General features: G+C 42.2%; 1 protein-coding gene and 1 non-coding gene across 2 annotated transcripts; both read right to left on the reverse strand.

Moving 5' to 3' along the window:
- Positions 1–1,558: 1,558 nt before the first annotated feature.
- Positions 1,559–11,225, reverse strand: pprc1 (PPARG related coactivator 1). The gene is made up of 14 exons (XM_085183633.1): positions 11,068–11,225; positions 9,109–9,195; positions 8,823–8,972; positions 8,579–8,653; positions 6,415–8,491; positions 5,403–5,456; positions 4,538–4,598; positions 4,215–4,282; positions 3,307–4,024; positions 3,023–3,211; positions 2,841–2,919; positions 2,639–2,760; positions 2,173–2,324; positions 1,559–2,068 (listed from the first exon to the last, which is right to left on the reverse strand). The coding sequence occupies exons 1-14, from the start codon at positions 11,146–11,148 to the stop codon at positions 1,968–1,970; spliced, it is 4,014 nt and encodes a 1,337-aa protein (XP_085039759.1). The 5' UTR covers positions 11,149–11,225; the 3' UTR covers positions 1,559–1,967.
- Positions 2,406–2,545, reverse strand: LOC146505354 (small nucleolar RNA SNORA50). The gene has a single exon (XR_014877801.1). It is a non-coding gene; the product is annotated as a small nucleolar RNA SNORA50 (small nucleolar RNA).
- Positions 11,226–13,619: the final 2,394 nt, after the last annotated feature.

Below are 13,619 nucleotides of genomic sequence, written 5' to 3' on the forward strand. Positions count from 1 at the left end.
CCCTGAATAGATTTGTACAGGGTTTTTTTTACACAGTCATTGATGCTAGCCAAGAAAAGTTAATGAAAGAATTGCATAAAGAATAGAAAAAGAGTATCAAAAGGAATATAAGAAATGATTAAAATAGTGGGTAGCTGTTAAATCAAGATCCCTATGTTAAATTAGAAGCAACACTCCTATCAGCATTTATAATAAATAGCAATAAAACAAATAAGTAGCTAACAATAAACAAATCTAAAAATGCCAACTATACACATATTAACGCTTTATACATATGTGCAAGGTTGTTTTGAGGTATTTCACTTGTCTTGTGTGGTGGTGGTGTTTATGTGTGAGAGGTGCTGATGTGTGTGTTCAGTACAGCTGATGGCTTGTGGAAAAAAACTGTTCCAGAACTGTTAGTCCTGGTTTGGCTGGACCTGTAGCATCTCCCTGAGGGCAGTGGTCAAACAAGTGGATGTAGGATGGGTGGAGTCTCTGCAGTAGTTAAATGCATATTTTGAAGACCTTAGTGCGATATTATCCTAATAAAGCACTTTGCTCTCAGGCTGCAGGCCTACATGTGGTTCCTGGAGTTTCTAAAAGTAGAACAGGAGGCACAGCTTTCAGCTTTGGAAGCTCATTTCCACCACTGAAGAAAAATTTCCATCCGTAGTCAAGATTTCAGGTTATCACAATAGTTCGACTTACTCCGTTCTCTGAGAAAATAACTTGATATTTGAAGTAAGTTAGTTGAAATGTGGAATTATGGATGGGGTTCAAAGTATTACGTTTTGTTTCAGTGGTGGAAACAAGCTTTCATATTTAGCTATCAGGCCCCTCTCCAGTGGAATCAGCTCCCAGTTCAGATTTAGGAGGCAGACACCCTCTGTACCCTTTAAATGTGGCTTAAAACCTTTGTTTTTGATAAAGCTTATAGTTTGGGCTGGATCAGGTTAGGGTGCCATAGGATTAGTATGCTGTAGCCCTTGCTGTGATGCACTGTCACAGCACTTCGTGACAGTGCAGACTCATTAAATTGTTTGGGTTCTCTCCCCAATACAGTAAGATCTTTAACTTATGGTATAAAGTGACCTAAAATGTAACTGAATGGAAAACTTTGCAACACACACATTAAAAATATGACAATCCATGCAACAGGCTTGTGGCAGTGTGACACCTAATATTAAACATGGCTCTTTTTCATTAGGGTAGTGCAGAAAGCTATGACAGGGAGAGAATTTCACCTTTTTACAAAACACAATGATTACCACAGCAGGAAATGCTGGTTAAATCTCAAGTCTAACCAATGACATTAATAAGCACATTTAGCTGAACAGTTCTGGGGTTCTTTCATTTAGATACCAGCCCACTGGGACGCTTAGCAGAAATGAGCCACTGCTATTGTACTCAACTCTTTTCTTCTTCAGAATTACAAAACTTGAAGTAATGAATTCACTCGGACCCTGAAACCAAAGCACCAAGTCTGAACCATCACATATTCCATGAAATTAACAATTACATCACAGACAAATTATAAATTTAAATTAAATTAAAAACAGTGAGAAAACAAAAGAAAGAAGAAAACAGTTTTTATTTTTATTTATTTTTTCTTTTATTGAGGTCTGTAATACATTACAATGTAATACATCTTCCTCCCAATAATTAGGGAGTGCCATTCTACTTATTCCACCCTTTTTAAAAACAATTCCCTCTCCATAAAATTCAAGTTCAATTGTACATTTAAATAAACGTTTTAAAAAATTATTGTTGTATTTATTCCATTTATTCAATTTTTTTGCCTCCTTTTGCTTTTTTCATTATAAATCTTCACTTCAATAGAAGGTGTTAGCTTGCAGAAACAACATTACAAAAAGAACAAAAAACAAATCCCTAATGCAACAGCTAAACTGTAAACAGTGTTGCAGGTGAGGAGCCATCGTCAGCTCTGAGGTAAATATCTGCTGCGTCCTGCTGCAGGCCTCCTGTTACCTCTTCTGATTCTGCTTGGCCTGCCTCAGTAAAGTGTCGAAGTCTAGTGCATGATACTTGCCTTTTGCAGGCGTTGGCTCGTACTCTCTACTCGAATCTGAAATGATTATAGAGACGGAATTGCATTAAAAATAAGAAGAGGAAAAAAAATCAAAGAGTTACGCAGAAACTTTTTTTGCATCTGGAAATTTAAAAGCATACCTAAGTCGGCATAGTTGCTCTGGCAGAACTGTCTCCTTCCACCGAAACATAGATCAAACGGCAACTCGTCAGGCTTGCGCAGTTTACTTCCATTCTCAATCGCTGTGAAAGCATCCCTGGTGTTGTAATAAGTCACAAAGCCGTAGTTGTCCCTGTGGCAAATGACCAAAAGTTTAACTCCTCATTTTTAGTTTGAGCAGAGAGGGCAGCAACAGGACTCGCACATAGCTTCAAGATGTAACTTGCTTTTAAAAGAGCCACCTGGTGGTGATGCCAGGAAGCTCCAGTTATGAACAAGCCTGAATTTGCTTTAGCACTGTAGCTTGGCCTAAGAGGTCATAGACAAGACCAAGAAGGTTCAAAGACAGTGCAGCTTTCTCATTTACAAAACCTTCCCAAAAGCTCTATGCTAAGAAAAAGCGGTGAAGTAAGATGTTTGCATGTATAATACGAGGAGCTTACTTACCCATGGTCTCTAAAGTGCAGGGTACATTCTTCAATCTCGCCAAAATAGGAGAAGCGCTCTTTTAGTTCTTTTTGGGTCATCGTTCCCCGGATTTTACCAACATAAACAACGCGGCGCTCCTCCTGGAAGAGAGTCCATCAGTTTTACATCATAACTACTGGAATCATTTCACTTAATTAATCATTTCACTTAGTTAACTTACAATGGCTTTCTCCTTGCGTCTCTTCACCTCTTCTGCATTTGGCTTTGGAGCATGACCATAGCTGGGCCGATATGAGGGACTGAAGAAGAAAAGATGAAGCCTTTACTCGTCATTTCAAGGTTTCTCAAAGTATATGTAGGGCACAAATGAAACAGCTACCAAGAGAAGTCACAGTACTGTACCTGTACAATTGTCTGCCTTTACTCCACTGATCCCGTCTTTGAGGGGACCGAGATCGTGACCTGGAGCGACTCCAAGAGCCAGAACGAGAAGATGAATAGGAATACCTTCTCCTTCTGGGAGGAGAGCGGGACACAGAAGGCCGATAGGAGGAACGGGATGAGGAGCTGGAACTGCTCTGGTGACGATACCTAAAAATCAAAAAGAAGGAAAAGGGAAATCATTACCCATCAGTGAAGAGGTTTAATGCATCTGAATCAAACACATGTTTTGCAAAGGGACAAACCTTTTCTTTGTTGGAGAGTGTGATCTAGACCGAGATCTAGAAGAATCGGAGTCTGACTCTGAACAGCTGGACATTGGACTGGGAGAATGATGTGATCTTTTTCTAGACCGGCCTCTGGTCCTCTCTTCAGGACTACATCTGGGGCTGGGTGTGCGAGAAGCAGCATGGCGACGGTACGACCTTCCCAACGGACCTCTCCCCGGGCTCCTTTCCTTCAATTCAGTCTCCGGCCGAGTTGGAGAAGCATCTGGAGTCTCCATAACAGAGCTTTCGTCCAACCTATTTGCCTTGGGCTCCAGGGGCTTCACTGGACAAACTTGTGTTTTGGTTAAAACCGCCTGATTTATGGTAGATTGAAGAGATGATGCCAGGGCAGCTGGGGTTGTTTGTGTAGTGGTTGGAGTATGTTGCCTGATGGGTTTAATGGTGATAAAAGACTGCTGTTTAATATTCCAACGCTTGCCTGGCTCTGCAGTGGGAGTGCCTTTGTTGGGAAGGCAATAGTCATGATCCATGCACGCCAAATCGGGGGCTACAGTGGCAGCAGCGAGCGTGGGTTTGCTACGTGGCCTGACTGAGGGCAGAGGCCGAGCTTCTATCTGGATAACTTTGGAGGGGCTCGACTTGGAGGCTTCGGAGGCTTTGCTCTTCCCAAGCAGGGCCACAGCTGCCAGGGGTTTCCACATTTGATGAGGAGGAGTGGCTGGAGGTGTCAGAGCTGAAGCAGAGGGAAATATCATGAGTACTTCAGACTTCTGTATACACTGACATAAACGAAGCATTTGAGAAGACAAAACATCTCTAAATTAAACTTTCAAAGAGGTAAACATCAGTCACTTTTCTTTATAGTATTTAATTATGCAACTTCATGAACTCATGTTTTAGTTCAGGACAAAATGCTCATTTACCTGCAGTGCTTGAGATGTCACTAGCTTTTACACGTTCCACAACAGACTTCTCTGGAACCAGTTCGACACTGCCGAGCAAGCACAGGCATATGTTAGTATATCAGCGGCAAACAGCGTAGGTCAAACCTCGGTGGTCTTCAGCCCAGCCCGAGATGGCCCTTAGTGCTGCCAGGCACTGGCAGGATTTGCGGTAGGTCTTGGCATGAGGTGGACTTGGACCACCTCCTCACATACACAATCTGTCACACAAATCAAACGGTTTTCACTCTCACAGACAGTTACTCACTCACACAGAGCAGCGTCAGGGCTGTAGGGTAACTCACCTCGAGTTTCCTACAGCTGCTGCTCTACCAGAGACCTCCGACACACATTGCTCCTCTTTGGCTGAAGGGGGAAGGAATAGAAAAGTTAGTGCATCGGTGCACAAAGTGAGGTTAAAAACTCTCAGTGGAAATGTTTTTAGTACAGGGCTTATTTTCCATAGGACTGGAAATAGTCAGCAGCTACATAAAGCGCATAAAAAAAAAAAAAAAAAACCCCAAACACTTGACATAAGTCAGGCCTTGTACATCCGCCCAAACAAAGACAGAAGGGCTCGAGTTAAATGGATTTGCAGACGGGGCAGAATTCCAGTAGCTGAGCAGACAAGTGCACATAGCAGCTTCTCTGGCCTCTGCAGCATCCATCTCTCTTAAAGGGGAATGTTACAGTTAAAAACAGATGCCCCACTATCTTTGATTTAAACAAAAGGCTTGATTAGAAACACACAAGCTTGGAATTCATCCATTTACCATAGTAACAGACCAACTACAAGGCGGTTCTTGTATGTGATTTGCAAACAAAAGGAAAGTTCATGCATGAACCCCTGTTTAGCACACAGCTTCAGGAGATGTTGAAAGTCTACCTATCTCCCGAAGTCAATCACAACTCCTACCCACTAATCCACTACTGCTAACCAAAGATGGGGCTGCAAGCTTGCATACTACATTGCACCGTTACAAAACCAGGAAAACTGATCCTCTGACCACATTTAGCTTGGTACTTCACTATGTGACACACTGAGCTACTGGCCTAAACACCCATCTAATTATAATTCAAGGAAGTAAAATAAAACCGAGTGTGCAAAACGTTCAAACGAAACCTCTGAGATGGAGTGGATACAGAGAAAACTGAAGCATTAGTAACTACCTTGGGTTTCCTCAAACTGCTCCAGTAAACTGGTCAGATCAGCAGCTTCAATACCTGTAAATAAAGGTCATTATGTGATTATAACAGAATGATGGTCATTTAAAGGCAAACTGCTGAGCTTTTCTTTATTTTCTCTCATAGATATACTGCCAGCAATAGTGGATGCTCAAACATGGCCAAAGTTTAAATAATGTCAGCATGTGTATGTAAACCCAAATGATCAGGCTTCAGACACTTTGTTCTACTTGTGGCTCTGAATGAATTCACTGATAATGGACATCATTAATATGGCCATCTCCCCCTGGGGTGTGAGTACAGAAGCTCCACCCACCTGCTGTTCAAAGCTGTTGTTTACAAGAAGCAGCCAATCAGAAGAAAGCTGGCTTAAAGGGAGAGTGACCTTGACGATTCAGGAGTTAAAACTGCTCATTTTAAAAATCAGAGTGTGAAAGATTGAACTGAAGCCTACTTTAAGTATTATTTAGAACTGTAGTTAAGTAGAGGCCAAAAACATGGCACTTTAAGTGGGCAAAAAAAGCCCCCCTTAAACTATTACATGTACTATAATGCAGTACACAAAAGCTCTTTTCACAGTAACACTCAAACTGAGCAGAACTACAGCGGTACAGAGAATAGACTGGACACAGAGGACAAAGGCTCAGCTGAAAACGTGACAGCCAGGAAACAGATTATTGTACGTAACAGTCCTGAAGAGCACAAATGGTTCGATTTTTAAAGTGACACTGTGCATTTTCCTGCTTTCTAACAGTAGACAATTTATAATTCCTAATATTGGATTCCTGCACGTCAGCCTGCCACTGGAGCAGATTAAGCACAGTGAGTTCAAGTCAGCAAAGCTGTGACACTGACAACAGTTTATAGCATATCAGTGAATTACTCTTGTCAAAGAAAGACAATACTTAAAAACAAAAAAGGAAAGAAGGTATGAGAATGTTTGTATTCCTAAAAACAAATTAAAGCTTTTAAAACACAAGTTTAACTTTAAGCTCACCTATTTCACTTGTGAATGCTTCAATCAGCTCCTGTGTGGAGCTCTTTGCTCTTTGGGCTTCCACTGGTGTTGTGGGTGTTTCTTTAGTTTCAGCAACAACTGGTTTTGTTTTTAGACTCTGGGAGTCCGAGAGACTAGCAGCTGGAGTGGAACACAGCTGGGTACCGTCAGCTGTGGATTTGGAGGACTTGCTATCAGATGCAATGGTGTTATTTAAGGTAGTGAGAGCAGTGACCTCAGGCACTTTCTGGGAAACCACAGTGGTCTTCTGGGGGACACTGGGAAGAGATCCGGTAGCAGCAGTGAGTTTTATTTCATCTGTAGTGGTTTTAAGAGTGGTCTTGGTGCGCTCTTCACACTTAGGAGATACAGGCTGAGAGATGGGGACTCCATCTACTCCATCCATCCCTCCTGAAAGTGCAGGAGAACATTTCCCATCTACTGAAGATGCGAGCTGAGTGTTAGGAGCCCCAAAGTTTTTAGGCACATTAGGTGCTGCAGGCTGAGTAGTGATGTTTTGGGGCATGGCTGAATCTTTAACTACATTAGGGACCAGAACAGGATTTTTCTGAGGCAGACTGGGCAGTTCGGGTGTTTGTTGGGGTTTAGGAACTGAAGTAGCAGCTGAAACCTTGCTGGAAGGGGCAGCCATGTAGGCAGGTGGAGCCAGCAGTGCCTCGGGGGTCGGTGGTGCACATGGTCCTCTTGGTTGCCACGCAGGTTTGACCTCCTCCACCTCCTTTTTTGCCGGCTGGGTGATGGGACGTCGAGGATCCTTGGGGCTTGGGTTAGGCAGGCAGGGAATAGGGGGAAGCTCTTTGGGAAGTTCTGGGAGGCTAGGCCACTTGGTGCTATTGTTGTGTTGCTTTTCCACTGGAGCAGGCCTTTTCTGTTGTCTAAGCCGTCTATACTCCTGTAAACTAAGTGCTTTGGGTTTGGGCTCTGGGACTGCCGGAGCCACGGGAGGGACGGCCTCACTAGCACTCGGCATCACCTCGGGAGTAACAGAGATGGGAGCAGCTGTCGGGATCTCTGAAGACACCAGAGAGAGGGAAACAGGGGAAGCTGCTAATACATTCCCGAGCTCAGTGGGGGCTTGGACTGGCTGTTGTGAAGCTTCACTGGGATCCTGATAACTCATTGTTGTGGGTGAATAGCTGTCTTCACTCTTCCCAGGTTTAGCACTTAACGGTACTGTGTCCTGTCTAGAGGACAGAGATTTAACTTTAGTTTGTTGCACAGTCACTTCACTGATTACTGCTGTAGTGGAGGTCTGAGGTTGAGTTTCAGTTTGGCATAGCTCTTTTTTTTTAGGTTTTACCAGCGATGGAACTTGGGTTGAGGCAGGAGGAACTTTTGGGAGTTTTTGTTTCTTTTCTTCTTTGACAGATTTTCTTTTGGGCTCTTTGGGAAGTTCCTGTGCTGCATTTCTTGCGGTGCTACTCCGAAGGAGTCTTCCTTCCACAGGATAAGGATCAGACTGTTGCTTGCATTTCTTTTTCTTTTTCCTCCTGGATGGACTTTTCTCTTTAATTTCTTCCATTTGGCTCTTAATGGTCTTCTCATCTTTTACATCTAAACACACTCCTGTTATTTCTGGGGATGTGATTTTCATGGGTGCCTCATTGACTGTTACATCGTCTTCATCATCAACAACTATATGCTCCGAACTGTCTTCTGCTTCATCTGAAACTTTCTGCTCTTTTTCTGAAAGCTGCTCTTTAACTGATAGATTCATGTCTGGGATGGCCAGGATGGGTTCTCCATTTTCCCCCCGGTCCACAACCTCAAGCACTATGCCTCCTTCGGGCATAATCTGTTCCCCTGCCTCATTCTCCACACATACCGACAAGCAGTAGGGTTGGATATGCCTGACCAGGTCGCCCAGGCTAATCGAGACACCGTCTTCATTTGTCTGCTCCAAGGTAAGAGGATGTAGGAGGGACAGACCCTCCCAGTCTAGCAGGTCAGCGTCAGGACATGAGTCAGGCCCAACTGGGCTCAGCGTGAGGGAGCAGTCTTCCTCTTCCTCCCCATCACTCCTCTGCATAGAGTTTTTCTGTATCCTAGGGAGGCTCTGAGTATAAATGGGAACATAACTATCTGGTTAAAATCTGCCTACAATACAAGATTATTTACATTACTATAAATAGGAAGACGCTACCTTTCCAGTTGATAAAGGCCTAGATGGTGCGTCTTTCTCTGTAGGGGAACGTGATAAACCCAGTAATTTCCTGAGCTAGAGAATGAACAAGAAAAAAAATACTGACGTTAACTAGCTAGAGGTATGTTCAGAATAACAGAGGTTAGCAGAGCGTTCCACTCTCTGTCCTGTGCTCAAAGATCAGATTGGGGAATGTTGAGAGCAGAGATAATTCCAGACACATGTACAACAGCTGGGCACTAACCGGAGACTGTTCCCTGCCCCTTTGACCTGACAGCAGGTCTGAGTCAGGCAGTATGTCAAACGGAGACAGGTTCTCATCTTCTACATTGTCAAGAATCTCCGTCAAGGCTGTTAGCAGCGTGGCTTCATTGTCATCATCTAGGACTTTAGACTATATAAAGGATCAAAACAAACAATTAGGTCAGAGTCTGGGACATTAGGTAGTGTAAAATACAGAGCTTACAATATTGTATAACTCCTTGAAGTTGATGAAAACGTAATGCTACACAATGTGAAGTTAGTCTTGCCTCTATTGTCGGTGTGTCCTCAAAGAAGGACAGATCTAAGCAGCTTTGAAGGGCCTCCAGAGTTTCTCCGGAGCTCAGCTCATCAGTCTAAAGAGGGGGAGAGCAAACAAATGTCACATCTGAAATAAGCAGTCAAATCAATAACCAACTGTTGCTTTAAAAAGAAAGAAAGAAACAAACCCATATATGCACAAGTGAAAAAAAGAACTTCCACATTCCTCCAAACCTTTCAAGGCAAGGCACCATTGCAGTGTCACTAATGGACCACTGGGCTGCCTCACCATCACAAGTGGACTTTTGTGTCATTTCAAAAAACCACATAAAGAACAGTGTGCACAAAAGGTAAACAGAGAAACAGGTCAACAAATCTCATCCATTCATTTTCATGGCCATGGCTCAAGTGAGGCATTTATAAACAAGAACCTGAAAAGGAAACCTCAGCGGGCAAAGGAGGGCACATGTATTTAATTCCAACTTGCAGGAGGAGGAAAAACAAAATAGCAGAGGCTATTCTGTACATAAACACAACTGGATCTGCTTTACAATTAATATAAATGTATAAATTAAAAAAACAAAAACAAAAGAAAAAACCCTGAATCATTACTTAAATTATGCACATACTAGTAGCATGTTCTGTGAATACCAAGACAAGTTTGACCAGTGTAACATGTATTAGCATGTGCTTTGATATGATGTTGGCTGACTTGGTGTAAAACTAATCTTCGGGTAATCTTCCAGAACCATAAACATGGCAATAACTTCTACAAACGGGCCCTCCTGTCACTGGAAACATAACCGACAAAATTAACTTAATGTCGCCATACAGTGGTCTAACAGAGCCCCACGTGTTTCTATCAACACACGCACACAGCGCGCAGACATGTTTGATCCTCGCCTCACTCCGTCCAACGACAGGCCACCCAAACCCACGTGTTGCACTACAACAAACCAGAAGCAGGGCCTTCAGCTCTTCTTCCACTGCTGGCTTAAATTCATGCGACTAAAAAGCAAAAATCTTCACTTTAATGCACAAATTAACACGTCAACGTGTTAACAAAACCACAGTTCGCGGACTCCGAGGGAACGGCTTGTGAGCTTTAATTCGACGGTCTCTCGTGCGCATGTGTGGAGGAATCCAACATGTGATCCCCACTAAACCACATGTGTACACAGAGTTAAGTTTGAATGAAAACTTGCATATAACAGCAGTGTGAGTATGAGTACGTACAATATTAAATATAAAACAGCATCATCATCATCCCTGAGTGTTGACACTTTACTGCACAATGATAGCGCAAAGCATGTAAACTACACAGCTAAATTAATAAAGCATCAGAGCAACTGTCGAGCAAATAACTGTTTACAAAACACTTATTTCAGTGGTTATTATATATACTATATTGTATTAAGTTGAAGGACTGTAAAATAATCGGGCAGGGTTAATGCGATTTTTATTGCCACGTGTGTATCTGTGGATGAAGAGCAAGACTATTGGGTGCAGCAAATGAGACTAAAAGCGTAATATTGATATCATCTACACAACTGGAGGCAATATCAGGCCAACTACTGATAACACTGCACAACTGTCACGATGATATTTAACCACTTGTTGGCTTTATGTCAGAGAAAACCTCCCCCATTCACTTAGCCAGCCGGCCAGCCAAGCTACACTGACTCACCAGCTAGCATTACCAAACGTCCATGAATGCAAGCAAATTTAACCAACGAGCATTATGTATCAAAACATGAGACCACGGAGTCATCAAGCTGCAACAATCACTAAATAAGATGCGCCTTTTCAGTGAGTTATAGTTGTTATGCTACAGTTGCATCCACGTGTCACTTTCTCGTGCACAGTACATCCCGTACAGATGAGCACTCTGCCCCCCAAAAGTCATCCAAACACTACTAACAGTGGACCCAGATGCTAGGAAATAAAGAATAAAACATTTTCGTTACCTCGTCTAGTGTATCCAAAGGGAAAAAGTCCATATTGCACGCTGTTAAAGTCTCCTCGCCTGTTCCCCACCGCGCCGCCATCTTGGAGGTCTACTCCCTGCCCAGACTCGTTTCAGAATGAAAAGTAATGAATCAGAGTTGCACGCAGACCGGCTGGAGACACGTGGTGCAGCATTCCCGGCAAAATGACGCAGAGGGGGTCAGGGGTTGGGCGGCCACGTTTCTTTGTAGTTCCTGTAGTTCCAAACTAGCTCGCTACCCACGTTTTCAGCCTCATAAATGCATAGTCAGTTGCAACAGATAACAGGTGTAGTCCAAAGTGCTACAATGTCTCTCTTTGCTACAAGAGAGGTTTGGTACTTATGCGTCAAAGATGACGATAGAAATAACAATGCCAAACTGTATTTTTTTTTTTTTTGGGGGGGGGGGCTTGTTTTTGCCAGTGAAGAATATCAGGTTATTATCAGGTTATTATCTCAAAATTTCAGCTTACTTACTGTGTATCTTTACATTTTTTGAAATATTACATTGAAATTTTGAGATACTAACCTAAAATGCTGACTTACTGATGCACTGTTGATTCTCTATGTGCAGTTTTTAATTACAGCCTAAACAATATGAGTTTTGAGACCGATACCAATGCCAATATCTAGTATAATTTAAATATCATATATTGGCCTATATATTTTTTTTCTTTCTGACAGAAGAAACATAAACAGACTTCCCTAAACATTTGTTATGTATGGTTATTTACAAGCCTGTACTAAGATGTGGTGGTAATGTATTTGTGAATTACTTTGGATGACCTGGTTGTTGTTTGTGCCCTCTGGTGGACACAATATGAAACAACATCGATAATATAGTTGAAGGGCAATTTTCCTGTCTCTCCTTTACTTTTAAAATTTTGATTTATAGGCCAAAGATGGTGGTATATTGGCAGAAAACTATTATTGGCCAATATATCAGTTGTGCTCTAGAATTTATGTTCCAATGGCCATAAGAATGAAGTTAATACAGATTATCCTTCAAAATAACTGCCCAAAATGACTAACCCAATCTGGGTTGGTCATATTGAGTAGAGTAGTGGAAAACATTTCAGTTCAACCTGGCCTTTTGTTGAAATAATATCTTATTATTCTTTCATTACCTGTTTTTAATTATCTGTTTTGCTATGTTTTTTTTAAAATCTGTTTTTTAACATGGTTTACATTGCTATTAACCATGTTTTCATATTCTATTTTATTTTATTGTGACTATTCCTAGTTTTGACTTTGCTTGTCTGTCGTGTTTACACAGTATGGAGCATTAGAAATATGAGAAACACCTGACTGAGAAATGACCTGTGGAGGAAGACAGAGGCATTGACCTAACCTTTAAACTCCTAAGATCTCGATTCAACTGAGCAACAACGGGATGCGCCAGGACAAGCTTGATTAAGTGAGGCCCCATCCTTCACCCCACATGTCCCAAACTATTTGTGTGATGTCTTTTAGCGTGCTGTTGGTAAGAATGCTTTCTCAAAGTAACCACATTAGTTTTGGACTGAACAGGTCAGCCACAATAAGGACGCCTCTCAAAAAGGAAGACTTAAACATTTTACCAATGAGAGTGTGAAGATGTAGCAGTTTTATTTATCACAGAAGAGAATGCATCTGAAATACAGACAAACAGAGAAGCAAACCACAATGGAAGACCACAAAGTGTGCACATGTGTGCTTGTGGTTGGGCTCACCTTTAATCCATTTCTACCTTTGAGACACAGGGAATTGCCTATGGCTTTTCCTTGCCAATGCAATAGGAATCCTAATGAGAAACACATCACCCCCACTTTTGTATTTGACCCAGTTTAATCGCTCCCTCTGTTTTGCCTATCTTCTTGTGCCTTTCATTTATTACTTCGCATGACAAAAGATTTCCACCATCGTCTTTTACTCACGTCACCAAAGCTCTGAGGGGAAGCACTATGTCTCTGCAGTGTGGTGTTTGGTTAGTCTGAGCGAGGTTGTCGTAGTGGTAATCTTTTGTGCAAACTTGATTTTGTACGTGGATTATTCTAAAGAGTGTGTTACAAAAACCATAACTCAAAATCCGAAAATAGAGTCTGACAAGAGCCCGTTACTTTACTGCAAAGTCTTCATCAGTTATGTGATTTGAGTGATTGTCCCCATCACTTGACCCAATATGTTACGTGCTATGTCGATAAAACATAGATGTAAATTACCGGCCGCTTTATTAGGTTATTTAGTCAATGATGTGTCAGCAGTGCAATGCATTTAGCCACGTAGACATGACTAAGATGACCTGCTGAAGTTCAAATCGAGCATCAGAATGGGAAGTAAGGTGATTTAAGCACCACACCAGGTGCTGTTTAAAGATCAGGAGACTGAGGCAAGAGTTTTCAGGAGCTTACCAAAGCTGGACAATAGAAGACTGGAAAAATGTTGTCTGGTCTGATGAGTCTCAGTTTCTACTGCAGCATTTGGATGGTAGGGTCAGAATTTGGCATAAACAGCATGAAAGCATGGATCCATCCTGGTCACCTTACTACCACT

This window comes from Neolamprologus multifasciatus, chromosome 13 (assembly GCF_963576455.1).
Source record: "Neolamprologus multifasciatus chromosome 13, fNeoMul1.2, whole genome shotgun sequence".
Lineage (NCBI taxonomy): Eukaryota > Metazoa > Chordata > Actinopteri > Cichliformes > Cichlidae > Neolamprologus > Neolamprologus multifasciatus.